General features: G+C 60.1%; 1 protein-coding gene across 2 annotated transcripts in view; it reads right to left on the bottom strand.

Annotated features, from left to right (window-relative positions):
• RBM19 (RNA binding motif protein 19) overlaps positions 1 to 23,903 on the bottom strand; it is a 135,092-nt gene that overhangs the window by 5,578 nt on the left and 105,611 nt on the right. Inside the window, exons 24-25 of one of the 2 annotated variants that reach the window (XM_036123736.2) lie at positions 12,106 to 12,218; positions 9,123 to 11,484 (exon numbers count right to left, since the gene is read on the bottom strand). In XM_036123736.2, the coding sequence (XP_035979629.2) occupies positions 11,476 to 11,484; positions 12,106 to 12,218 (122 nt within the window). In that variant the 3' untranslated portion in view covers positions 9,123 to 11,475. Of the gene's footprint in view, positions 1 to 9,122; positions 11,485 to 12,105; positions 12,219 to 23,903 lie in introns of those variants that run through there. The other variant, XM_036123735.2, reaches the window with a different exon arrangement.

The raw sequence follows: 23,903 nt of genomic DNA, 5'->3' as shown, positions 1-23,903 counted from the left end.
GACCACACACCAGCCCCGACTCCACCCCAGAGCTGTGTGGTCTTGGGCAAGGCACCTAACCTCTCGGAGTTGCTGCTTCCTCACTGCAGGTCGGGATGGGGGAAACGGCTCCCATCTCATGGGGTGGTGGGTTAATTGAGTCATCGGTGGTTAGGGCAGTGATGACGATGGTCACGTATCAGGACGGTGGATAAAAGCAGGATGGGGGGGGCCGAGGGAGGAAGGTGACCCTCACTCCATGCCCTCGGTGCGCCAGGGGCTTCATGTGTCCCTTTCAGCCCACGGATGCCCCCTGCAGGGGGGGCCACAGCCCAGTGAATCCTCCAAGGTGGGTGTTCTCGTCCCACCTCGAGGAGACTGAAGCACAGACAGTCCAGGGGACTCGGTCCCGAGGCCGCAGGGCTTGTAAGAGCAGAGCTGGATCTCCGCCGGAGTCTGGCCTGTTCCCAGGGGGCTGTCCTTAATCCTGATCGCCTGACCTCAGGCTGTGGGGTGGACGGAGGAGCTCAGCACCCACAGCACCCACGGCGAGTGCTCAGAACGGGCCTGGGCTCCACCCTGGCCCCCCCGGGCGCGGCTCTCCGTGGATGTGGTCAGGAGTGCCGGGAGAGGGATGCCGCCCGGCCCCCAGAGGGAAGGACAGGCACCTGCCGGGGACCCCCCTGCACCCTCGATGCCGGCCAGATGCGGGTGCGCACCAGCATCCCCGAAAGGCGGCCTTGCCTCTCCCCACCTCTCCCCCTCCTTCCACTGCAGCCTTCCCCGGAGCCTGCTCCCCACTTCCCCGGGGGGTGCCGGCTTCCGTCCATGAGCCCTGCTCCCCACGCTGTCTGTGTCGGGCTTTGCAATTCCAGTCACATCGTGCCCGCACCTGCCTGCCGCCGCACGCCACCGCCACTCTCCTTTCCTGGACCCAGTTTGGGGTGAAAGCCTTCCTTATTAGTCAATCTGGATCCCACTTACTGTGAATTACCAGGCCTGATTGATATTCATGAGTGGATCCATCTGAAACCTCAGACAACTGTCACATGACTCTCTGCCTTGGGGGACGTGGGGACCGAAGCATCCCTGACACGCCGCGGTGGCCCCCAGCTGGGGACAGCGGGGGGGGGGGGCCTGGGAGCCGCCCCTGGCTGACACTGGTCCACCCCCAGCGGTGGCCGGGACCGGAAGGTGCCAGTGGGGCCTTCCAGTCTGGATGGGCGATGACAGACGCAGGTGCCAGGGGCTCGGATGGAAAGGGACCGGCAACCAGACTTGGCTCCCAGGCCCTGGCGCTGCAGCTTTGCACGGGCCTGTACCCCCTCTCCGCTTCCCCTCCGCTTGGCCCCCTCCCTCTCCCCCTGCAGCTGGGACGTCACTTCTCAGAGCCGCCTTCCCAGTGCCCCCATCTGCACAAGACTCCCGACACTGTTCTCACGGCCATCACACTGTCCCCGCACACACGCCGCAGAGGACCACAGTCCACGATCTCGTTTCTGGCGCTGGGAGCCCGGTGCAGGGCAGCATTCTGTAAGACTCAGTGGGATGAGCAGAAGTGCTCCCCACGGACCAGGCCCTGGGCTGTGGCTCAGCACCCACCTCCTGGGGGCCTCGGAAAGCCCCCAGGAGGGATGGTCTTTTCTCCTATTTTCAGAGGAAGCAGATGCAGAGATTCAAGACCCAGGAAGCAGAATCCAGGCTGGGTGATTCTCAAGCCTGCGCTTCTGGGCCCTTGACCTCTCACCCCCAAGGGCTTGGGTTTCTGGGAAGTACTCTCATCTGGAGGGTCTGGCGGCTTTCGTTCCCGAAGCCAAGGCTCCCAGGCAAGACACGGTAAAAGTAAATACTTGACGGGCAACTTGGAGAAAGTAAAAATGCTGACAGCACTCCTCCTCCGTCATTCTGCAAACCGCTTTGCAGAGTGGCGGCTGCCTGGATGGACGCGGCCAGTGCTCCACGGACATCACCACCTGGCTGAGCAGAGGAGAGAGCCCGGAGCTGGGACGGCTTTTTGCACACGAGAAAGTCCAAGCCTGGGCTCCTCCGAGCAAGACCAAGGGGGACCTGCTTTTCAGCAGCCCCCAGAACCGCGGCCACAGCAGCTGGGTGGAGAGGCGGGGCGGTGCTGTCATCCTGATTTGGGGCTACAGAGTCAGGGTGGGAGGCCCGGGGAGGACAGAGGAGCCAGCACAATGCAGAGAAATGAGGCTAACTCCCAAACAGTTCCCAGAGAAAATGGGGTTTGGACAGACAGAGTCTTGAGGGCCAGAATAGACCAGATCAGGCTCCCAAGGACCCCGGGGCATCTTTTGAAGGAAGGCTGAGAGCTGTTTCCAGGCCAAGCTGAGCAGGCCGAGCCAGGGGACACAGGACCGCCGAGGGCAGGGAGGGCATCTGTGGGTGGCCCCCAGGCAGTTCCAGGGCCCACCTAGCTGTGATGATCCAGCAGGACAGACCAGACAGTGCAGGGAAGACAAAGTGCACAGAAACTCCCCATAGGAGGGAATTAACTCAATGGTCCGCTCACACCCCGGGGCTTGGCGAGTGCCCTCTAGGTCCCTTGACAGCGTGAATGCTCTTGAAGCGAGAAGGCAATTGGGGAAGTCTCTCTTGCCTGGCTAGGATTTCCCTGGTTTTGGCAATGAAGACTCTCTGTCCTGTTTCTCAAGAGGCCAGACCAGGGACGACCTGGATTCCTACGAATACTTAGTGGCTGCCTCCCCTGGTGGGTAGGGCACAAGACCCGGGCCCTGCCCTCAAAGGGCTTGCAGTCATGGGCAGTGCCGGAGCAGTGACAAGCGGGGGAGGACCCAAGGAAGAGCACCCGAGTCTGAGGTGGCTGGCGGGGACAGGTGAGCAGGAGGTGGCCGGGGGGATGGGCTGGGGTGGGGGGACAAGGGAGAGGGAGGCCATCCCCCTAATCTAGACAGCAGGTGGTGCCCAAGGAGGGGGTGGCTGCAAGGCACGTTTAAGAGGTGTGTGGGGGAGGGACTGCATCCAAGCCCTGATCCCCGCCCCCCCACTGCACCTCTGCCTCTTGGCAGTTCCCTCCCTCCACGACCGCAGGCTGCCACGTGGCTTACTGTGGCCATTGGGGCAGCACTGAACATGTCTTCACGTGGAAGCCAGACCCACGTGTCTCTGGGGTTTTTCACCGGGTCTAAGATAGTAGGCTTTAAACTTTTCTTGGGTTAAGAATCCAGGGAGGCACATTTTGGACCTTTGAAGGGTGCCCCTGCGGGGTCAAGAACTCAAGTCAGCTCAGAGGGTGGAAATCAGGTGGAAATGCCCCAGGAAGAGCCCAGACATCGGTGCCCGAGGCTGCTGGCCGTCCCCACCCTCCCTCTCTTGCCTCCCGAAACTGGAGAGGGTTGAGGGCTCTGGACCCAAGCCGCAGCCCCAGGTCCTGTGCGAACCACGAACGGAAGCAGGGCTGTCTGTCGGCACTCAGCAGCTTCCGTCCTTCTCCCATGCGGCCCAGGGGAAGGAGAGGATGGCCCAGTCCACCCTGCAGTGGCACGGCACACCTGCCTTCGTCTGGCACCTTCCGGACTACGCACCGCTTCACTTCCCCAAGCCTCGGTTTCCCACTTGTGCAACGAGAGTGACAGTCTCTGCCTTGGGGCTCAGCCGACATGCCACTGAGCTTGCGACTTCAAGTGCTTTGTTAACTGCAGGGTGACACGTGGATCTATGAGGCGGCAGCGGTATGATTGCCTGGAATCTTTTTGGGGACTAGGAGAGGGGAGGGCTCCTGACAGTTCCCAAGGATGGGGCGCTGAGGCCCCAGTGGATCATTTTCATGAAAGCTGCAATTAAGGGGAAGTGGGGTTTATTAAGGAAGCTGGAGGGGACTCAGCCCTGGCTTCTGGCGATGCTCTAATTAGATTGCAGGGCCCCTTTTATTGGGCCGCTCAGCCAGAAGGCCCTGGGCTCGGGTCTTGTGCTGGAGCACTGGGTCTCCTGGGTGGCGGGTGATGGCGCAGACCTGGGGGACACATCTTTATGTTGCTCTACCAGCAGCGATGGCTTGTATGGTGTTCACCAAGTGGCGGGCACCGGTCTCGCCCTCATTTAATCCTTAGAACTCTGGTGAGTTGGGACTGCTGATGCTCTCAGTTCATAGATGAGGCCACTGAGGCACAGAGAGGTCAAGGAGCTGGCTCAAGGTCATGCTGCGGGTAAGGGGCAGAGTCGGGATTTGAGCCCAGAGAGCCTGGCTCGGGCTATGCTCCGAATGGGGAGCTCTGTATGGTGTGACCTTGTAGAAACCACTGGCCCTGTCTGGGGCGAGCTTTCTGAGCTGTAAAATCACAGAGGCTTGCTTTAGATCGGGACTCAGCAAACTTGATGTGAAGGGTCAGATGGGAAGTATTACAGGCTTGGCAGGCGGTACGGTCTCTCTTGCAATTATTCAAGTCTGCTGCCGCAGCAGGAAACCAGCACGCACCGTATGTAAGCCAGTGGGCGTGGCCGTGTGCCAATAAAACTTTACACAGACAGGCAGTGGCTGGATCTGGCCCCCGGGCCGCAGTTTGCCAACCCCTGGTTTAGAACATTCATGGCTCTTCTTCACCCCTTCCATTTTACTCTATTCACGGTCTAATAATTTCCTTTATACTCATACACTGTTTTTTTTTTTTTTTTTTACCTCCTCCGTAGGAGTTTGGTGACATCGTAGGTTTGATGAGCTAGCTGTGCATTTGTATTTGCAACATGCATGTGAAAATAAACTCATACATTACAGGTTTGCCCCTGGGCTGTCTAAAATCTTCTCGTGACCCCTGAAGCCTGCACACCATGCTTTGTGAGTCACGTTTACACGTTACCTTGGGTCTTCAAACCCTGGGGTGTTGAGGCGGAGGATGAATATGTGGGGGGGTCAGGCCTCACACCCTGATTTTGAACAGAGCAGTTCTGTTGTTTTCTATGTTGGGGTTCTGCATAAAGCTTTTGTTTGGAAAAGGGGGTCCTGTGGCCAAGAGAGTTTGGAACTGTCTAGGGGTGGCTTAAAAATGAACTTGAAAGTTCTGAGCTTTGAGCTACAATTTACTGGCTCTGCCTACGTGGCGCTCTGAGTCCCCCACATTGCTTCTTAGATTTCTTTCTTTTTTTTTTTTTTTGAAGATTCTATTTATTTATTTGACAGAGACAGAGAGGGAGCTCAAGCACAAGCAGGGGGAATGGGCAGAGGGAGAGGGAGAAGCAGACTCCCCGCTGAGCAGGGAGCCCAATGCGGGGCTCGATCCCAGGACCCCAGGATCATGACCTGAGCCGAAGTCAGATGCTTCATCGACTGAGCCACCCAGGCGCCCTGCTTCTTAGATTTCTTACAGAAAAGCAGATGATTTCCCATTATGCCTTTGGCCCAGCCCTCTCTGGTGAACTGGAAGCTCTTCATCTCCACCTGACGGCTTATGGTCATCTCCAACACAATGCACATTTACACCCCAACTCCTGGCGTCCCCCAGGCCAGCTCCAGCACAGGCTCACTTCTTTCTTCCCATCGCACAAGCCCCAAACCATGGGGTCAACCCTGGCTTTGCAAACCTCAGAGCCGGAACTCCGTCCGTCCCATGGGCTCCACCTTCCACACGTCTAGGACCTGGCTGCCTGTCACCTCCTCCGAGGGGCTGAGTCACCCCCGGCCCCCAGATTACTGCAGTGGCCTCTGCACTCACGTCGCTGCTCTCCCCGGGCTCTGCTCACATGCCACCCCTCAGGGGGCCCTCCCTCGGCCCCTCTGGACACCCCGTATGCTCGACAGCCTCAGTGGTCCTATAGCAGGAGCTACCCGCGGGCTGGCTGTCTCCCCACCTTCTGCCATCAGCTGGTCGGGACCAGGAGTGTCGTCTGCTGAGGTCACTCCTGCTCCCCGGTTCCCACGGCCCAGCCTCGTGCACAGCAGCCTCCACGAACACGTTGGCCGCACACACCAAGGTGTTTTAGGTTCAAACCGCGTCAGCACTGCGGCTCTATGAGGTCCCGGGGATGAAGCCAAGAGCTCAGCCCTCGGGAGCCGATGGTCCTCGAGGGAGTGTTGGGGCCCCCCATCACCCCCACCCTCTGCTCTGGAGCCCTAGGTGGGCAGGTCAACGCCTGGCGTGAGCCACAGCATGTGCCCGGGGTTGATGCCATTTGATGATATCAAACACCCCCCCGCCCCCGGCAAAGCCCATCAGCGGTTCATGGCAAGTAGGTGCCGAACAGGAAAAGTCTAATCAGGGGAAAAAAAAGACAGGGTGCCTTGCGTTCAAGCTGCCCCGAGTTAGGGATCCAGACCCAGCACATGCGAAGCCTTCCCTCCCGAGCCCCAAACTCGCCTGTGACCCGGGGTCAGTGGCACAGCCCCCTGCACAGGGGTGAGGAGAGGACAGTGTGGCCAAGCACCCTGCTCAGGGCCAGGCTCTCGCTCACCCTGGAGAAGCAGGGGACCGCCAGGTTGGGAGCTCGGGCTTCCGGCGACGTGAAGCTGGGCACGAGTCCCCGTGCCAGCCCCCTGCGTGGTGTCATCTGGGGGGGATGCTGCCTGCCTCCGTTTCCACACACCCCATAAACCCACCTCCCACAGCTGCTGGGAGGTCAAAGTGGGGCGCGTTCCGTCCATCAAATATTGCCAGGCAGGGGATGGCTCCTGCCCTCCCAGGATTACGCTCCGGTGGGGTGGGGGGTGGGAGGCACAGATCGGAAACCGCAACACAGATGACCATTTACACCTGGGACAGGTGCCGAGCAGGAGTTTGGGTGTGGCCAGAGCTTCCGGGGGGAGAGGGGGTCTGGTCATTGCTGGGAAGGTGCCCAATTCGACGGCTGGGGTAAATATGGGAGTGTCTTATGAAGCAAGTATTCCGTTAATCTTTTATTAACAATATTTCCGGAAAAAAAAAAAAGCGCTACATAGTCTTAGGGAAGCTCTGCAAAAGAGAAGCGGGGAGGGAGGACCTTCCGCAGGAGGGGAGAATGTGCTCTATTTCTGCAAGGTGCATGCACCAAAGGGTTAAAGTCATTTTCATTAAAATTTAAATTTCAGCAGGCGTTCACTCTCCCTTCCCCATCCTTTGAACGTTTGACTGGCAACCATTTCATATTTCAATCTTGGCAGAACAAATTGAATTAGATGTTGAAACCAAACTCGGCTCTGTTCACCAAAGCCTGCATGCTCGGCTTGCACTAATCCTTTCCTAGATGCTGCAGAGCACAGACAGGGGCTGCGAGCCGGCCCGGCCACAAAAGACGAAAAAAGCAAGCCGAGGAGGCAGCAAAAGAGAAGGAGGGAAAACAGGCGGGCGAGGGCCACTGGACATTGTCTTGGCCGGCCATGTGGGTCTTCAAGCCCAGGACATGGACCCACATGTGGATCTAGTTTCTGGCCTCGAATCTCCCGGCGCCCTGCTGGTGTTTGATGAATGAATACACGGGCTGAGGATGAGGGGCTGGCCTTGCGGACGCCCCTTCCTGCTCCATGTGCTGATGGTGGCTGCTGCCTGTGGCCAGGGCCCCCGGCCGCCTGGGCCCCGGCAAGAGCCCTTCCTCACACAACGAAGTCTGGGGCCTGGTCTAGAAGCGCTGACCCAGGGGCTGGAGCTCGGCTCTCAGAACGGACGATTCTCCCGTGACAGTGGCACTCCTGCCTGTGGGTGACCCCCCCGGACTGCAGTGTTGGGAAGAGACCCAGCCATACCAGGGCCTGGGGAAGGTCTCACTTGTTTCCCAAACGCTCCCTGGCAACCGTCGGCTCATCTTCGGTCTGGCTTTGTGCACGGAATGACCAGGTGAACGATGTCCCTGCTCAGCCTGCTTTGGGGCTTGTGGGCAGAGGGCACCCTCTCCAGGCCACCTTCCTGGAGGCGGGGACGCCCCCATCCTGCCCCATTTCTCTGAGGTGGGCCCAGCAGGCCTGCTGTGCGCACGCCGGGCTCTGACTTCCTGGGGCATCCGCGGGTGTAATGCCCCACGCTTTCCTCTTCATTAAATGATAGCAACGATCATGATAGCCACGATTTAGTATCCCCTAGGCTTGCCGTAGTCTGCTAAATGCTTCCCACCCATGATCTTTCATTTAATTTTCAAAAAAATCCTACCAGGCCAAAATTCTTCTCGTACCCATTTTAAAAATATGGAAATTGAGGCAGGAGACGCTGAGACCCTGAGTGCAGGGTGCACAAGCAGTGGGTGGTGCGGCCGAGATTCCCACCCCCCAAGCCTTCCTGGAACCAGGGCCCGTGGGTTCTGCCCACCCCTCCGGCTGCAGTACACCCCACTCTCACTGAGCTCTGTGAGACCCCCCGACTAATCCCCCGTCCCCCACCTGCAGGCAGGAGCCAGGACCCTCCTCACCCTGGGCTGTCTGTACGGGACCTTCCCCCAGCCAGGCCCAGGGGCCCCAGTGGCCTCTCCTCCTTCCCTGAGGCCGGCCCCACATCCTTCCTACCCTTCAGGGTTCCTCGGGACTCACGCCCATGGCTGCCCCCGTAGACCGCCAAGCTTCTGCAGTTCCCCGGGGTCTCCGTCTGCTCAGCCTTCTAGAGCCCCGTGCGCACAGACCAACCAAGCTCCTGGCCTCCCACCCTGCTTCCGTCCAGGCCTCCTCCCTGCCTCCCTGCAGCCAGGCCCCCGCAGCTCCCCCTCTCCTCACTGTGCCTGTCGGGCAGCTCCAGAGAGGGGATTTCAGGCAGAGCCGGAGGCCAGGGGGTGACGACACCCCCCAACTGGAGGCTCTCAGGGAGGCAGCGGTGTTTCCAGAGTCCAGGGCTGGACCCTTGGTGGGGACCCGGCACGGGACCCAGGGAGGGGGAGGAATGCCCTGGCTTCTCTCCTCCACCAGCCCCCAGATGCCCGATAGCGCCCACCTCTGGCCAAACCCAACTGGCAGCCTGTTGCCAGGGGAACCTGGCGGGGGGGCAGGGTTCCAGCTCCGGCCTCTGCAAACGGCCAGCCCCACAGCCTTGTCCGCTCAGGTGCCCCCTCTGGCCCTGCCGTCCCCCCCGGCCCTGTCCAGCCGCCAGCACCTCTTCCGAGCTCCCCCTGACCATCCGGGGCCCACAGACCCCTGTGAGAAATGGCTGAGTCTACACGTGCATGAGGATGCTCACCTAACCCCAGGGTTTATTCCTCACAGTTCTTTCCTAGATCGACTTAAGTTCTAGTGTCACTTCTTTTTTTAAAGACTTTATTTTTGCTAGAGAGAGAGAGAGAGCATGTGCGCACAAGTGAGCACAGTGGCGGGGGGAGGGTCAGAGGGAGAGGCAGATTCCCCGCTGAGCAGGGAGCCCGATGCAGGGGCTCGATTCCAGGACTCTGAGATCATGACCTGAGCCGAACGAAGGCAGACGCTTAAGGCCTGAGCCCCCCAGGTGCCCCCTATTGTCACTTCTAACTCCTCCCCGCAAGCTCCCCTCTGCAGCTTCCAAGCGGCTCCCCTTCCTCCCGGGAGGAGAGGCGGAAGCCCTCCTCTGCGCCGGTGTACTTTACCTAGCTTCACCTGACCATTACCTAGCCGTGCTTTACCTCCTTCCAGAATCATCACAACAGTGGCGGTTCCTATATAGAATTACGATTGTGTGAGTACCTCCTGGCCATTCAAGGTGGCAGTCATTTTCAAAGGGGAAGGGACAGGGCTTGGGCCGCTCCCTGCACTAAGTGCTGTGACTGAAGGAAACAGGGGTAGGGACGTCTGAGACGGGTGTGGGCGCAGGTCTGGGCACGGGAGAGGAGCAGAATGTAGCTACTTCTGATAAAGTGGTAAGGGACTGTCTCTGAGTGAGGAACAAGAATTTAAACTAAGATCTCAAAGGGGAGATTAAAAAAAAAAAGGAGTCAGGAAAGATGTGGGGGAAGGGGGTCCCAGGCAGAGGGAAGAGCAAGTGCAAAGGCCCTGGGGTGGGAGTGCACTGGAAAGGCCAGCACAAAGTCAGGGAGGGACGAGTGGCAGGGCCTTCTTACTGGGTGAGGAGCGTGACTTAATTCCAAGTGTGTGGGGGACCCTGAAGGGTTTTAAGCTATGACTTCCATAATCTGGTGCACGGATCCAGCTGGATCCCTCAGGCTGCTTGTGGAGAATGCAGTGCTCCTTGGTTAGGGGAAGGGAGATGAGGGTGGCGTACCCCATGGGCATCCTTGGTGGAATGAAGGGGGGGTGATGGGGCACCCTAAGATCTCCAGACAGTGAGCCCCCAGGGTGGGGGGCAGAGAGGCCAGGTGGGGCAGGAAGGAGGGAAGGGGACCCGGTCTCCTAGGCTGGAGAGCCTGCGCTTGGCACCCAATACCAGGCTGCAGGAGTTGGCGGATCCTGCCCTGGGAACGTTCTAGTACTGTCGTACGAGTCAGTTAAGTGGGTGCCAATGAGGCCCCCTTGTGTGCCAGGCTCACGAGTCTGATGACCTCCAGTGGGGTGACTACACCCCCACCATCGGCCTGGCTCTGGCGGGTGTGGCAATGTGGATACGGACTGCGTGTTCAACCAGAAAGACCCACGGGCCCCTGAACAGGACGAGCGGTGGGGAAGGACGGGGTGGGGGGCCCCAGTCACCCCCAAGACCCACGGCAACTGGAGGACCTGGTCACCTGAGGGGCTGGCCGGGGTGAGGTCTGACCCTGACCCCGCCGTATAGCACTCCCCTACACACGGTGCTCACACCTGATGTCTGTGGGCCCAGCCTGTAGAAGCCGGGGAGCGAGCCACTCTGGGTTTGCCTTCTGCCTCTGTTCCTTCCCAGGGAGGAGGCAGGACTGACTAGGAAGCACCTGCCCCGTGGGAAGTGGGGAGTGTGCTGAGCCTCACATAGCTACCAGCGCCGTGGAACTTTGCTTGGGTTCCAGGCCACTCTGCAAACTGGATGAAGACTGGAACCTCCTTCCTCCAAAACGCACAGACCAAGTTCTATGCAAAGTCAGAAGGTTCCCGGACTCTCACCTGGAGCCCCAGCCGGAGGTGCCAAATTAAGAAGTAAACAGAAGTGCTGATGGGCATTTCCCCTGGGCTGTACTTGGATTGACTGAGGTAGACACACATCAGGAAGGCACAATACCACCCCCACTGGACAGGAAGAGGAGTTGAGGGTCAGAGCGGACCTCACTGGCCTGAGGCTGCACAGCTGGGAACGGTGAGGCTGGGATTCAGACCCAGGTCAGAGGATCGAGCGGCTCCTTCCTCCCCACCAGCCTGCTTCCTGGCCCTCCCCCTGGGGGAGGCTGTATTTGCAGGCTGGAGTAGGTGTGTGCACTCGGGCGCCCCAAGCGTGGGATAAGGCTTTCGACGGGGCTGGGATGCATTTCACAGAGTCCTCCACCCGTGAGTAGGGGGTACCCGCCATCAGAGACGCGTCTTAGGCTCAACTGGCTGGCATCTGGGCTTCGTGAGCAGCTCGGCGGCTTCCCCAGCCCTGGGGTCAGCCCCTGGTGGTCAAACCAGGGCTCAAAGCCCCCTGGGGCAGGACCGAGGCCAGGTCCCCAGCTGTGAGCACTCCCGCAGATGGCCGTACGTGGGAACTCCAGCTAGCAGCCCTGTAGGGGAGGGCAAGAACAGAAGCTTCTGAGCTGGTCTTCCACCGCAGCTGGGGTATTTCATGGATTAACGCCGTGTGTTTTTCTCACTAAAACCGTACGCGGTGGGAACAGTTTGCGAGGCAGACACTGGGCCCAGGGAGATTAGGTAACTGGGCCGGGGCCCTCAGCCTGTGTGGGGCGGAGAGGGGGCTTCCTGCCCCAACAGCCCAGCTGTGCAGGAGTGAGCCCCCGAATCCCTCTGTGCCCTGACCGCCCAACCAGCAAGGTGGGGCCCTGTCTCCCGTCTGGGAGCAGCGGACGGCCAGGCTGGGGGGGACGCGGTTTGTTCTTGCGGCTTCCAGGTCCTGGTGCGGCCACGAGAGACTTCCTAACGTGGCTGAGTCTTGCCCGCCCCCTGGCCCTTGGGTGCCGGGCACAGAGCGGACGCGTGGGGACTGCTGGAACATGTCACCCGGGACACTGTCCCCTCTGAACTTGGGCTGAGGCAGGGTGGGGGCGCCTGCACTCCCACCTGCCCCCCAAAAACGGTGCTCCCCGCCCCCCCTTCCCAGCCCACATGGCGGGAGCGCAGAAGCCGGAGCGGCTGTCCCCAGTCCCCAGGGCCCTGGAGCCACGTACCCTCTCGGTGCCAGCTCGCAGCTGAAGGGTTTGCTCCTCACTGTCGTTTTCACTGTCTTCCAGATGCTCCAGGATCTCGTCCAACACCACAGACCGCTTTTTCTTCGGGGGCTCTGTGGGAGCCCAGATGGCAAGAGAGGAGGAAAGAACAGCCGAGAGGGGTGGGAGGCGGGAAGAGAGAAATGGCAGGAAGGGAGAGGGACCGGGATGAGCAAAATGGAGGGCGGGGAGGCGAGAGAGGAAACAAGGCACCGGGAGGGAGGAGAGCGAGCCAGAGGAGGGGGCACGAGGGACCAGAAGCCAACGCCGAAGAGAAAACATGAGAGAGGAGAGAGAAACACGGACAGTCAGTCTCCGGCTTCACCAGGGGCTGCCTCTCTGGCTCGGCCTGCCACCCCCTCCCCGGCTTCCACCCGCAGAGGAAACGGCTCCATTTAGGAAGGGAGTAAGGAAGGCCTCTCCCGGCAGCTCAGAGGTTGATGATCTCTGCCTGCCTTGCAGGGAGCGTAACACCTTCAGAGAGGATGGGTCAAGGGAGGGCAATCGCTGGGGAAACAAGTAGAAGCTTCTGCGGCTTTCCTCGAGGTTGCAGACTCTTAATGGTATAGTAGGCAGCCAATACAGCAGGTGCTCAATAAATGTTGGGTGAAATCATGCTCCGAGATTCCGTGCACGCAGCGACTGCCACCCAGGGTCCTTTGCTGGTTGCTGGCCCCCACCTCTCCCACCTCCGGGCCTCGCACCTGCTGTTCCCTCTGCCTGGAGGGGAGGCACGGAGGGAAGAACAATACGAGGTGGCTCTGGAGAGGAGGGGCTATTTGACTTGGACTTTGAAGGATGCAGAGGAGTTCTCTGTGAGGAGAGGGGAAGGGGGTGCAGACACACAGCATGACCAGAACGCACATTGGGCTCAGCACACATAGTCCCTCTGGGCCCTAAACACTACTGAGGACCTACTATGTGCTACAGCCCTACTCCTCTCACCAATCCTGCAGGTATGTATGATGATTGCCTCTTACAGGGGAGGGAGCTGAGCCGCAAACAGCGTTAAGTCTAAGGTTACTTAGCTAGAAGTGCTGGAGGCAGGATTTAAACCCAAGCAACGCCAAAGCCACAGTCTCCCGTCTCATGGGAGTCTCCGGTGCTGGCTAGGGAGTGCCAGGGAGACAGAGGGGGGCAGGAGAAGGTGAGCTGGTCCCCTTGGCCTTCCCGGGAGGGATGTGGCAGGGGGAGGCTGGGCTCAGGCCTGGCCGTCCCAATCCTGTCCTCAAACAACACCTCCTCCGTGAAGTCTTCCAGGGGGACAAACAGCCCTGTGATCCTTTGTCTCGACTCCCCACTAGGCTGGGGGCTCCCGAGGGCATGTGTCTCACGTGGGTCTCTCCAGAGCCCAGCCCGGCCCCTGGCCCAGACATGCAGAATCCTGGGCCTCTTGGAGAAGGTCCTGGGCTAGTGACTTGGCCTCTCTGAACCTGTTTCTTCACCATGTTCCTCCCAAGGCGACTGGGGCACTGACTCTGTCTCATCTTCTGCATGGCTACCTGCCTGATCCAAGCACTTTCACCCGAATCCCTGTTCCTGCCACCCCCACACGGCTGGGTCCAGTCTCCACACAGCAGCCCGAGCAAACCTTCTAGAACAGGTGCTATCGCTTGGGGTCTCAAGCTCCTATGGCTTTGCAAGGCAGGGCGAGGGAATCCTGAGTCCTCTAGTGGCATGACTTGAGCTGGCCCCTCCAACCGTGAGACCTCTGCACCTACAGGGCCGATCCCCTGTGTTTGAGCCCCAGCTCCCGCGCCCCCTCCTCAGACGTCCCCCCCACCTGCTATCGTGGCACTTCTTCATTTGGGAACGGAGCTGTCCCGTTCACTGCCATATCCCCTGCCTCCGCACACGGCCTGGCACCTAGTGGGTGCTCACTAATGTGTGCCCGATGAGGGGAGAAGTGAATGGAGCGGGAAGGCGGGGACGCAGAGGCTGGGGAAGCTGTAGGAGGCTGCCCACCCCCCCCCCCCCCAGGAGCCTGCAGGCCTGTATCCATCATTGTTAGTCATGGAAAGGAAGAGGGGGCAGGACGGGCTGGGGGGTAGGGGCGGCAGCCCCTGGCTCAGACACAAGCCTCCTCTCCTCGCTGCCTCCTCAACGCTCTTGGTTTCCTTATAATTGCCAGGCTTTGGAGGTGCACAATGGCCTCTGGAAATTGAATTTGTGGGCAGGTAATGGGAGCCGGGAAATAGAAGAGCAGCAAAATAGGGCCTGTGAGCCCGTCACGGACGCCCCCTCCTAGTTACTAACAACGGGGGTGCGAGCTCCTGGGCCGGGCGGTGGAGCCGTGGCCTTGACCTTCAGAGCGTCTCTCGTCTTCCCCGCAGCCTGACAGGGGGGCCGGTTTCTGCCTACGCCTCCTGGGGCTCAAGCTCTCAGCCAGTTCTGCCCCCCCACCTCCGCCTCGGCCCTCCACCCCAAGTCCGGCGTATCTCTGGCCTGCAGGACGGCGGAAGCCTACTCCGCCCTCCGTCCCAGAGTCCACTCTCGAGGGGCACCCGGGGGATCAGCACCTGTGGCTCCTTTGTCTCAGCCTCCGTGGTGCTGTCTCACCTGGGGAGAAGCTGAAGCCGTCAGGACGGCCGCCAGGCCACGCAGGGGGGCCCGTCACCTCTGAGCTTCCGGTTACACTCACCCCTGCACGCATGCACGCGCACGGACATGCATGCACACGGACATGCACGCACACAGACACGCGTGCACGCAGCGACTGCCACCCAGGGTCCTTTGCTGGTTGCTGGCCCCCACCTCTCCCACCTCCGGGCCTCGCACCTGCTGTTCCCTCTGCCTGGAGTGCTCCTTCCCCGGGAGCCACGCGGGGGCCTCACCTTTTCAGGGAGGTCTCCCTGATCTCCTTGTTTAAAACCACAAGGCCCCCCAGCGCCCCTGCCCTCCTTCCCTGTCCGTGCTCCTCCGCAGCGCAGCACCCACCCCTGTTTTACTGCGCGGCTTACTGTCTGCCTCCCCCACTGGGATGCCAGCTCCAGGAGGAAGGGGCGTCTGTCTGCAGGGTCAAGGCCCGCACCCCCGAGGCCTAGAACAGCGCGCGGCACAGAGCAGATGCTCAGAGAGTACTTGTTGGCCGAACGGACGGACGGCAGGGACAGACGAGACTGAAGAGCTCAGGTTGCTGAAGGACACACAGAAGCAGGCGCCGGACCAAAAGCAGACTTTAACCACCTCCGTTCACGTTTTCGTCCGCTCACAGCAGAGACTGGGTGGTGCCTGCTCTGGGCCGGGCCTGGCAGTGAGCGGGACAGGCCAGTGAGGGGAGATGGAGGAGGAGCCAGAACCACAACCCAGGGCAGCATTAGCTCCATGTGGGCTGTCAGGGCGGCTTCCTGGGAGGAGGTGACAATGTAAACGTGGCCACGACCCAGCTGACGCCCAGCTCCGGCCCTCTCACGCCGCTGTGCTCGTCTCACTACCGGCAGGCGGCTGCGCTCATGGCTTCACGGCATCTCCCACCCTCTGAACCAGCGGGCACCTCTCCACTCGGCCCCGCGGCCCCGCAGCCGCCAGCCATGCTCAGTCTGCCTGGGAGCAGGCCTCGCTGTCCTAAAGACTTGTGAACCAGTTCGTCCATGCCTGTGCCTGGGATGCCGGCCCTGTCCTCGGCCGCCCGCCCGCCTTCCTCTGAGTCACTGGGTACCAGGCACTCCTCCTCTGCGGCCACTTGACAATCACTTAAGAGCCAAACATCCGGCGACACAGCCGTGGCAGAACGAGAGAACCCGTGCCACCCAGAGCTGGGCTCCAATCCTATGCTTCCCCTCCCCGGTGGCGGGACCTTCGCCCCTCCGAGCCTCAGCTCCCCCTCCCGGGACAGGCAGCGGGGCCAATCCTACAGGAGGCCCTGGGGCAACGGACAGGTGGTGGGCTATTGCAATACAACAAACAGGGGCAGGGTTGGGAGGCACCCGAGGGGTCATCTGGCTGGGGAAACTGAGGCCCAGAGGGAGGGGGATGCAGCCGGCAGAGGGACACACAGGCAGCGCCTCGGCTGAGTCTCAGGAACCCCCTGCAGGAAGGGGTGTCATCACCCCCACTTCACAGCTGGGGAGATGGAGGTGCAGGGTGAAGCGCAGCCCCCCAAGGCCCCCAGCTACCACAAGGCCGCCCCGGGGTTCGGCCTCAGTTGTCCTGTTTGCAGGCCGCACATGCTGTCTGGGTTGTGCCATGCGCCGTCTCTCAGGGGCCCCGACTCGGGGCGGAGGGCACGGCCAAGGCTGCACGGGAGCCTGACACTGAGACAGGTGCGCGGTCACCACGTCTGGCCTTAGGATCACACACACTTGGCTTTGGCACTTCCCCAGCTGCGCGCCCTCGGGCGGGGGGGTGGGGAGGCAGTGGGTGCCAACAGGGCAGGGACTGTCATAGGACGGCCAGTACATAGTAGGTGGTCAACGAATAGCTATTGGGTAAATGAATGAAAACGTTTGGTTTGTAAAGGCTGAAGAAGGTACGGTACCCATTCCCCACCCCAGGTTGGAAAACAGGGGGACCCACTGACCCCTGCAGGGCGAGCGGCGTAGGAAGCAAGCAGGTCAGCGACTGGCTAACTCCATGGTCTTGCAGGTCAGACAATCTGAGGTCCCAGCTCTGCCGCCTAATGGCTCAGTGACCTTGGACAAGTCACTTCAGCTCCCTGGGTGTCGGTTTCCTCGTCTGTACCTGGGAGATGAGAACAGGACCCGTCCCCCGGAGCAGCCGTGAGCATCAGCGAGTCTGTGCACGGAACCCTGCAAGCTAAGGGCTCGGCACTCGGGAGCCGTGACTGCTCTCGTGGGCCTGGGGCATCTGGCTCGGGTCCGGCCCCCAACCCCCGCCCCCAGGGGACGCGTCGGGCCCGAGTGCCCACCACACGACACCCAGCACCGCCCGCCGGCCCTGCCTGTGCGCAGAACACCCTGCTTGCGGGAAGCAGCTGCTGAAATCCCACTTCTCCGACATCAAAAGCCTCAGTGGGTTTTCACCAAACAAACATAATGCAGAACCGGAGAAAGGTGTAAAATAAATAAACGAAACAAGCTGTGCATTTTCTTTCAGCATTACAGCTGCACCCGAAGATAAACAACAAGTGAATGTCACCAAACATCAATACCCGAGAAATTAACTTGACAAAAAACCCAGCCGTCCCCCAACAACCCCCCAGTCCTGCCCCCCTCCCCGCCCCCCCTCCTCCAACCACCATTTTGCATTTCTGGAGTTCCCATCTAATGATTTTATTTTTCAATTAATTCCTTGACAGAATGCCAGCCCGCGTCTCTCTCCCGGCCCCGCCTGGCGCTGTCGCCCCGTGTGGAAGGCACAGGCAGGCGGACAGAAAGGCGCGAGCGGTGGGTGGGGGGCCGCCAGGAGGGTGAGCAGAGCGGGGGACGAGGGAATCCTGAAAGGGCCCCGAGAGGAGCAGAGTGGGCAGCCAGGGGACGCTGGCACCAGGCTGCCAGGATCGGGGCCCGCCGCTCGGGGCTGGGCCGCCTGGGGCAAGGAGCCTCGCGTCTCTGTGCTGCGCCCCTGCACTTACTGAACGGTAGCCCGCTCAGATGGCACCTGGGGCTCCGGGACGGTAAACGTACTCCAGTCTTTCTAGCAGCGCCAGGTGCGCAGTGAGCACTCAGTGAAGGCTGGCCCATCTTAGGCTCAGTGACGGACGCTGCTGCTGGATTCTGACCTGCGGGCAGGTCACCCCCCTTCTTCACACTGGGGGCAGAAATAGTAGCCCTGGGCCGGTGCCGGAGCCACTGTGGGTGCCCCATCCTGGTGGCCACCTGCATCACTAGCGCGTGGCTCTGGACACGTCATTGGCTGTCTCTGGCCACAGGGGTATGCGTGGCCCTGGCCCGGGGCTGGCTGGAAGTGTTGGGGACGTGAGCCCCCATGAAACCCTCCCCCCAGGGAGGTGTGTTAATGGGGAGTTGGTGGACACACGTCCCAGCCCCCTCGACTCCCAGGGGACAGCTCTGAGGTGTGTGCCACACAGAGCTTGGAGGGCCCCGGTGGGCTGAGCACCAGCTGCCTACGGTGGGGCCTGCTCCCTGCGACCCCCGGCGGACTGGTCCCCTCGTTTCCTCCCCACTTCTCATGCGCTTCCTGGGCTCACCTCCTAGGTGATCTGCTTGGTAGCCAACTCCACGTCTTAGGATGTGCCCCTGGGGAGCCCACACCAGGACACCATGGCTACAGGTGACCGAAGGGAAGGAAGCCTCGCACGTGACAGGCCCAAGATAGGGCGTTTGAATTTGCCGACATGATTTAAGATTTAAAAAGCTAGTTACTAATATGCAAACAAAGGGGAGATGCTGCACAAGAGTCTCTATTTCTAGTTTCTCCGGAAACTGGCTGACCGGCCACCATGGGCCCATGAACGCACCTGAACGTGAGCACCTGCTACCTGCCAGGCCTGGGGTTGGGGCCACAGCCGTGGAAAAAACTCCGAAGGATATTCTGAACGGCCAGCCATGGTGGCCGTGTCGGGGCCCCAGGGTGGGCAGGGCCCAGGCAGCTGAGGGTGAGCTGAGAAGCAGAGGGGGACCGCTGTATTCCTTGGGCCTCCGTGTCCCAGGCACCTGCTGGCTCTGAGCGGCAGGCTGGGTGTGCACTGGGAGAAACCCCACAGGCTGCGGGTGAGCAGTGGCTCTAAGGAAGTCACCTGACCACACTTCCCCAGTCACACCAGTGATGCCTAGGGTCCCGTGGCTCAGTGGCCCGCCCTGCAGTGGAGGTACTAGCATGGCCTCCCCACAGGAAAGAGCTCTCAGCAGAAAAGGCATGAACAGAGCCCCCACCCACCTACAGCGGCGGTCTTCATCCCCAACTGCCCGACAGAATAATCTAGAAACTACTGAGGCCGGGACTGCCCCCCAGAGGTTCTGATGTGAATGGCCTGGGGGTGGGCGCTGGCTCCCAAGACTGAGGATCACTGCCCTTAGGAGTCACCACAGTGCTAAGGGCTCCGGCTCGCTGGGAAGCAGGAGATGGCGTGCGGCCTTGTAGGTGGCCCTCGCTCTGTGTGTTCCACGCAGCTGGCCCAGAAGCTCCCCATCCACAGGGCCTGGATTATCGTGGATTTAGCCCGTCGCAGGGCTGTGGGGCCGGACTAAGCCCCGGGGCTTTCAGGCTCCGTCCTGCATGTGTTTGCATTAGTTACAGATGCTGGAGAGGCCGGGACAGGCTGGGGAGGACGAGCAGTGGCCAGGTGAAGGTGACTCACTGCAGTGGAACAAAGAAAGGAAAAGGAGGCAGAACAGTTGGAAGGCATCTCCCACTCCCCTGCCTCGGGCCTGGAGGGATCTTTCCGTTTCTAGTAGTGGCTTGATGGGCACGAGCCTCCTGTCCCCCTCCTCTTGGTACAGCCCTGGGCTGGGAGTAGAGACTGGAAGGGAGGATGTGTCCTCGGGGGCCAAGCTGGAAGGAAGTCTGCACTGGATATGGACGTGCGTGGGCCTCAAGCGGCCAGGCAGGCACGGGAGGGGAGACGATAGGGTGGGCCGTGGACTGTGGCAACTCGGCCCAGGTGCCCTATGGGCCCGTAGCACCAGGGTGGTCAGAACCGATTTCTCCAGAAGCCAGAATCTCGATTTTTCAGGTCAAATCTTCTGATAGCAAAATAGTGGCCATTCATTTAAAAAAAAAAATTTATAGGCAAAATAAAGATCTGTGGCTGAGCTCAGTTGATAGCTTACCTGCGCAGCCTCTGATTTATGGACTCTCTCTTCTCTGTCTACAGAACCCCACTAGTTTCACTCGTGGCCACGAAGCAGGAACAAAAACCTCCCCGTCTGTCTTGCTTTTCGTGGGTTTCTCTGGCCTGGGCCAACCGACAACTCAGAAGCAAAATCGGCCGCCCCCTGCCACCAGCCACAACCCTGGAGGGAAGCCCACCCTCCTCCCGCCCCTCTTTCCAGCACTCTGGTCCCCAGGTCCCCGAAACCCCGTCCAATCCGGGCCCAGCCCCTTCCCCTCCCAAGTCGCTCTGAAATTCTCCTTCTGTCAGTTTAATTCTGTGATCGATGAGGAAGAGCAGGAGAAATGGCCCGGCACAGCTGGTTTCCCCGTTAGCCCTAGCAGGGATTCCTGGCCTCGCTGGTGACGGCTGAGTGAAATGTTTGCGGAACGCAGAGAACACAAGTCAATAACAATTTAGCTGGATTGGGAGCAAGTACCTTCCCCGCACGGACAGCCGCTCCCGGGGGAAAGGGAAGAGAGTGCAGGATATTGCTGAAGCGCCTGGAAATATTTCCAAAACACCACTCCGAGAGGCTCGGGGCGTGGGGCAGGAAGGAGGGAAGAGGAGGAGGAGAGGAGGTGGCCTGGAGACACCTGCTCCCGCCGGCTCCGGGCCCCTCCAGCCTCCCCGGCACCTCAGCAGGGGGAAGCATTCGGCTGTCTGAACGTGGATCCCTCCCCACTGCCAGCCATTTGCACCCTTGCCAGCAGCTGCCGCCCAGGAGCTGCCTGACCAAGACCATTCCTGTTTCTCCACGCGTCTTCGCTAGACTCTGCCTCCTCCAGCTGGGATGGCTGGGGGCGCTCGAGGAAAGAGTTGGTCTCCCGGCCAATTTCAACCTCTCTCCTGGTGCCCCCCAGAAAGGACGAAACCCAGCACTCTGGCCAGGGAAGGCAGTGCCCTTCCGAGAGGGCAGGGGTAAGACGCCCCTCAGGCCCTGCGGTACCCGTCCCCGCGGTGGCAGGTGGGACAGTCCCCCTCAGCTGCTTCCTGCTGGGGCGCTCGATGCCTCTGGAGCAAGGGCTGCCTGCCTCCGTGAAGCCTTGAGGAGGGAACGAGAGGCACCCAAATGGAGGAATAAAAATGCGGCAAGGGGAGCTTCCAGGAAACTTCTGTCTCCAGGGAGCTGGAAAGATCCACGGCATAGGGATATTTTGAATAATAAATTCTGTGACTTCACATACTTGCTTGAACTTTCCCGACTGTGATTTTTAAAGCCCAATGATTATGTTTTCATGGCCAAGATCAAGAAGGCATATTTGCAAGGGCTGGCGTGGGGATAACGGGCTCTCCTGGTCCCCGATCTTTTGAAAATGTGCCGTCCTAGGAATGATTAAGTTATGGAAGGGGGGGGGGTTGGTGAACTGTTGCAGGCTTTAAATATCATCTGTATGCTGATGACTTCCAAATTTATATCTCAGCCCAGACTTCGCCCCTGAGCTCCGAACTCATAGATCTATCTGCTTGACATCTCACGGGGAGTCCTAATAAGGTGTCTCAAACCCCACGTGCCCCCCCAACCCCCACCTGCTTTTCCCAGCTTCCTGGGCTTCATCACCACGAGGCACCACCATCCTTTGAGTGGCTCTGAACAGAAATCTCCACACTGGCCTTAATTTCCCTCATGCCTCCCAGGAGCAAATTAGGCTGGCTCTACCTTCACCACATAGACCCCATCCACCACCTGCTTCTCTCCATCCCCCAGTCTTTGTCCCCAACCAGGCCACTGCCCCTGCTCGCTGGGAGGACCACGATGGGACTCCTACCTCCATTCTTGCCCCTCTACGATGCATGCACCATAGAACAGGAAGAGGTCTGACAGTGTAAATCCTCCCTTCTTAAATCTTTGAGGGACTTCCTGCTTTATGTTGAATAAAAGCCAGGCTCCCTGCCAGGCCCCACAAGGAGCCCTACTGGCCTCTCTCCAGCTTTGTTTCCTAGCATTCTCCACCCTGGAACTGTTCTCTAGCCATGGTGGCCTGTTATGACTATGCTCCTGCCCCAGGGCCTTTGCACCTGTGGGTCCCTGTGCCTGGAATGTTGTCTCACCCGCCCCCCCCCCCCCCCGCCCCGATCTTGGGCTGGCTGGCTTTTTTCCTCCCATCAAAAAAAACACTGACTCCTTGGAAAGACTTTTTCCAGGCCAGGGCTGTGCCAAGAGGAGGGGGAAATCTCTCCACTCCTCCCCACCCCTGAGGAGCATCTTGCTATCCTTTCTAATTTCCTCCATAGGGCTTGCTATCATCCTAACTTTGTTATTTACTTTTTCTTTTTGGCCATCTGTCTCTCCCCCTGAAATATCAGCTCCACGAGGGCAGGGGCCTTCTCTTTGGTTCACTGCTTGGTCCTCAGGGCTGAGTAAGGCTTGATCATGAGGTGGTCAATGCAAAGTTGAGCACATGAATCAATGCATGAATGAACGGAGTAAACGAGGGGCGGAACAATGGGGTCTCCTTCCCAGGGAAAGCTGGAGTTCTTAAGCAGAGACTTCAGTTGGGGGGGGGGGCGGTGAGGGTGTGGCCGTGATGCTTCTAGAACTGTATACTCTCTGAGAAAGGAGAGGTCATGGTAGGGGGAATTAGCCATCCCCATGGCTTTTAGATAAAATAAGGGCAGCCATTTCTTGAGCCCCAGGGGCTGCATACTTTTTCTGTAAGTGGGAGGCAGTAAATAGTTTCGGCTTTGCAGCCCACAGGATCTCTGTGGCAGCCCCTCTGCTCTTCCCTCGCAGTAAGAGCACGCGGCCCGACCGACCACGGGAACAAACGGGCATGGCCATATGCCAAAAAAAACTTTTATTTACGAAAACAGGCTGCAGGCTGGATCTGGCTGTGGGCTCTGGTTTGCAAGAGCTGCTCTACCTGGATTGGGAGGCCAGGTCCAATAAAGGGGGGGCGATTTGGGGGCTTCTGTGGAATAGGGCGCGGTGAGATAGGGTTAGCTGTTCTGCAGTGTGCAAAGCTGTGTGCCCTCTGGCAATTCACTAGACCTCTCTGGGTCTCAGTGTGCAGCCCAGAAAGATGGGAACAGCACTTCTTTCCAGTGAGCTGGGAGGCTAAAATGGGATGGCATCCCCAAACCCTTCGGCCGTGCACCCCGCGCAGAGTGGGTCCTCCACTCAGCCCTCTCCCCTCCTCTTCTCCTGCACCTGACTTGGTCTTTAATAAGAAGTCACGTGGCTGCCTCTTTCAGACTAGTGGTGTGTCCAGGCTCAAGGTGGGGGAACAGCTGGCTTCAGGCCGAGCAGGGCTCCAGGGCTGGCTGCACAGCTGACGGTCCAGCGTCCCTGCACCCCGGCTTCCCTCCAGTGAGCTGACAGTGAGGAGGGACTGAGCTGACTCCCGCACCGTGGCTGCTAGAGATGAGATGCTCGGTCAGAATGGGCCCTTCCGATGATCGTGTGTCCGGCCCACAGACAGTTAAGGAGTGCCCACTCTGTCCTAGATGTGGGGCCAGGCAGGGGATGCGGAGATGGGCCCTATGCCCTGGAGGGCAGAGCCTCGTGGGGAGAAGAGACATCAGACAATCGCACATGGGAACACAAAGTGGCAGGAGGACGGGGCGAGGGGCATGATGGGGGAACCGAGCATTCAAGGAGTACCAGGGAGAGGGCCAATCTCTGACGCTCTGGCTGAGAGCTGCGGGCGAGGGGGGCCGGGGTCGGGCTGCCAGGACGAGGGCACCGGCAAGTCAGGCCCCTTCGCCAGCTGGTCCCCGACTGGGGGGTGGGCAGTGTGTGCTGGAGGCTGGTGACCCACCGGGACGGGCACCCGTCCACACCCGGAGAGCGCAGATCTCCCGCCCCGGCCCGGGCCGGCTCGGGCGGGTGGGGGAGGCGCCACTGCCATCCGCTTGCCATGCCGGTCATGTCTGCGTTCCCGGCTCCGGGGGTGAAAGGTGCAACCGCTAACCACAGCCCATCAGTCCTCCCAGCTGGAATAAGACAACGGCGGGAAGCAGAGCCGCGCTCCCGGCCCAATAAAAGCCTGTTTGCCCGGGCCTCCCTGGCTGTGCGGGCTCTGAA

This window comes from Halichoerus grypus, chromosome 13, assembly GCF_964656455.1.
Source record: "Halichoerus grypus chromosome 13, mHalGry1.hap1.1, whole genome shotgun sequence".
Taxonomy (NCBI): domain Eukaryota; kingdom Metazoa; phylum Chordata; class Mammalia; order Carnivora; family Phocidae; genus Halichoerus; species Halichoerus grypus.
This window is presented reverse-complemented; position numbering and strand designations above follow the sequence as displayed.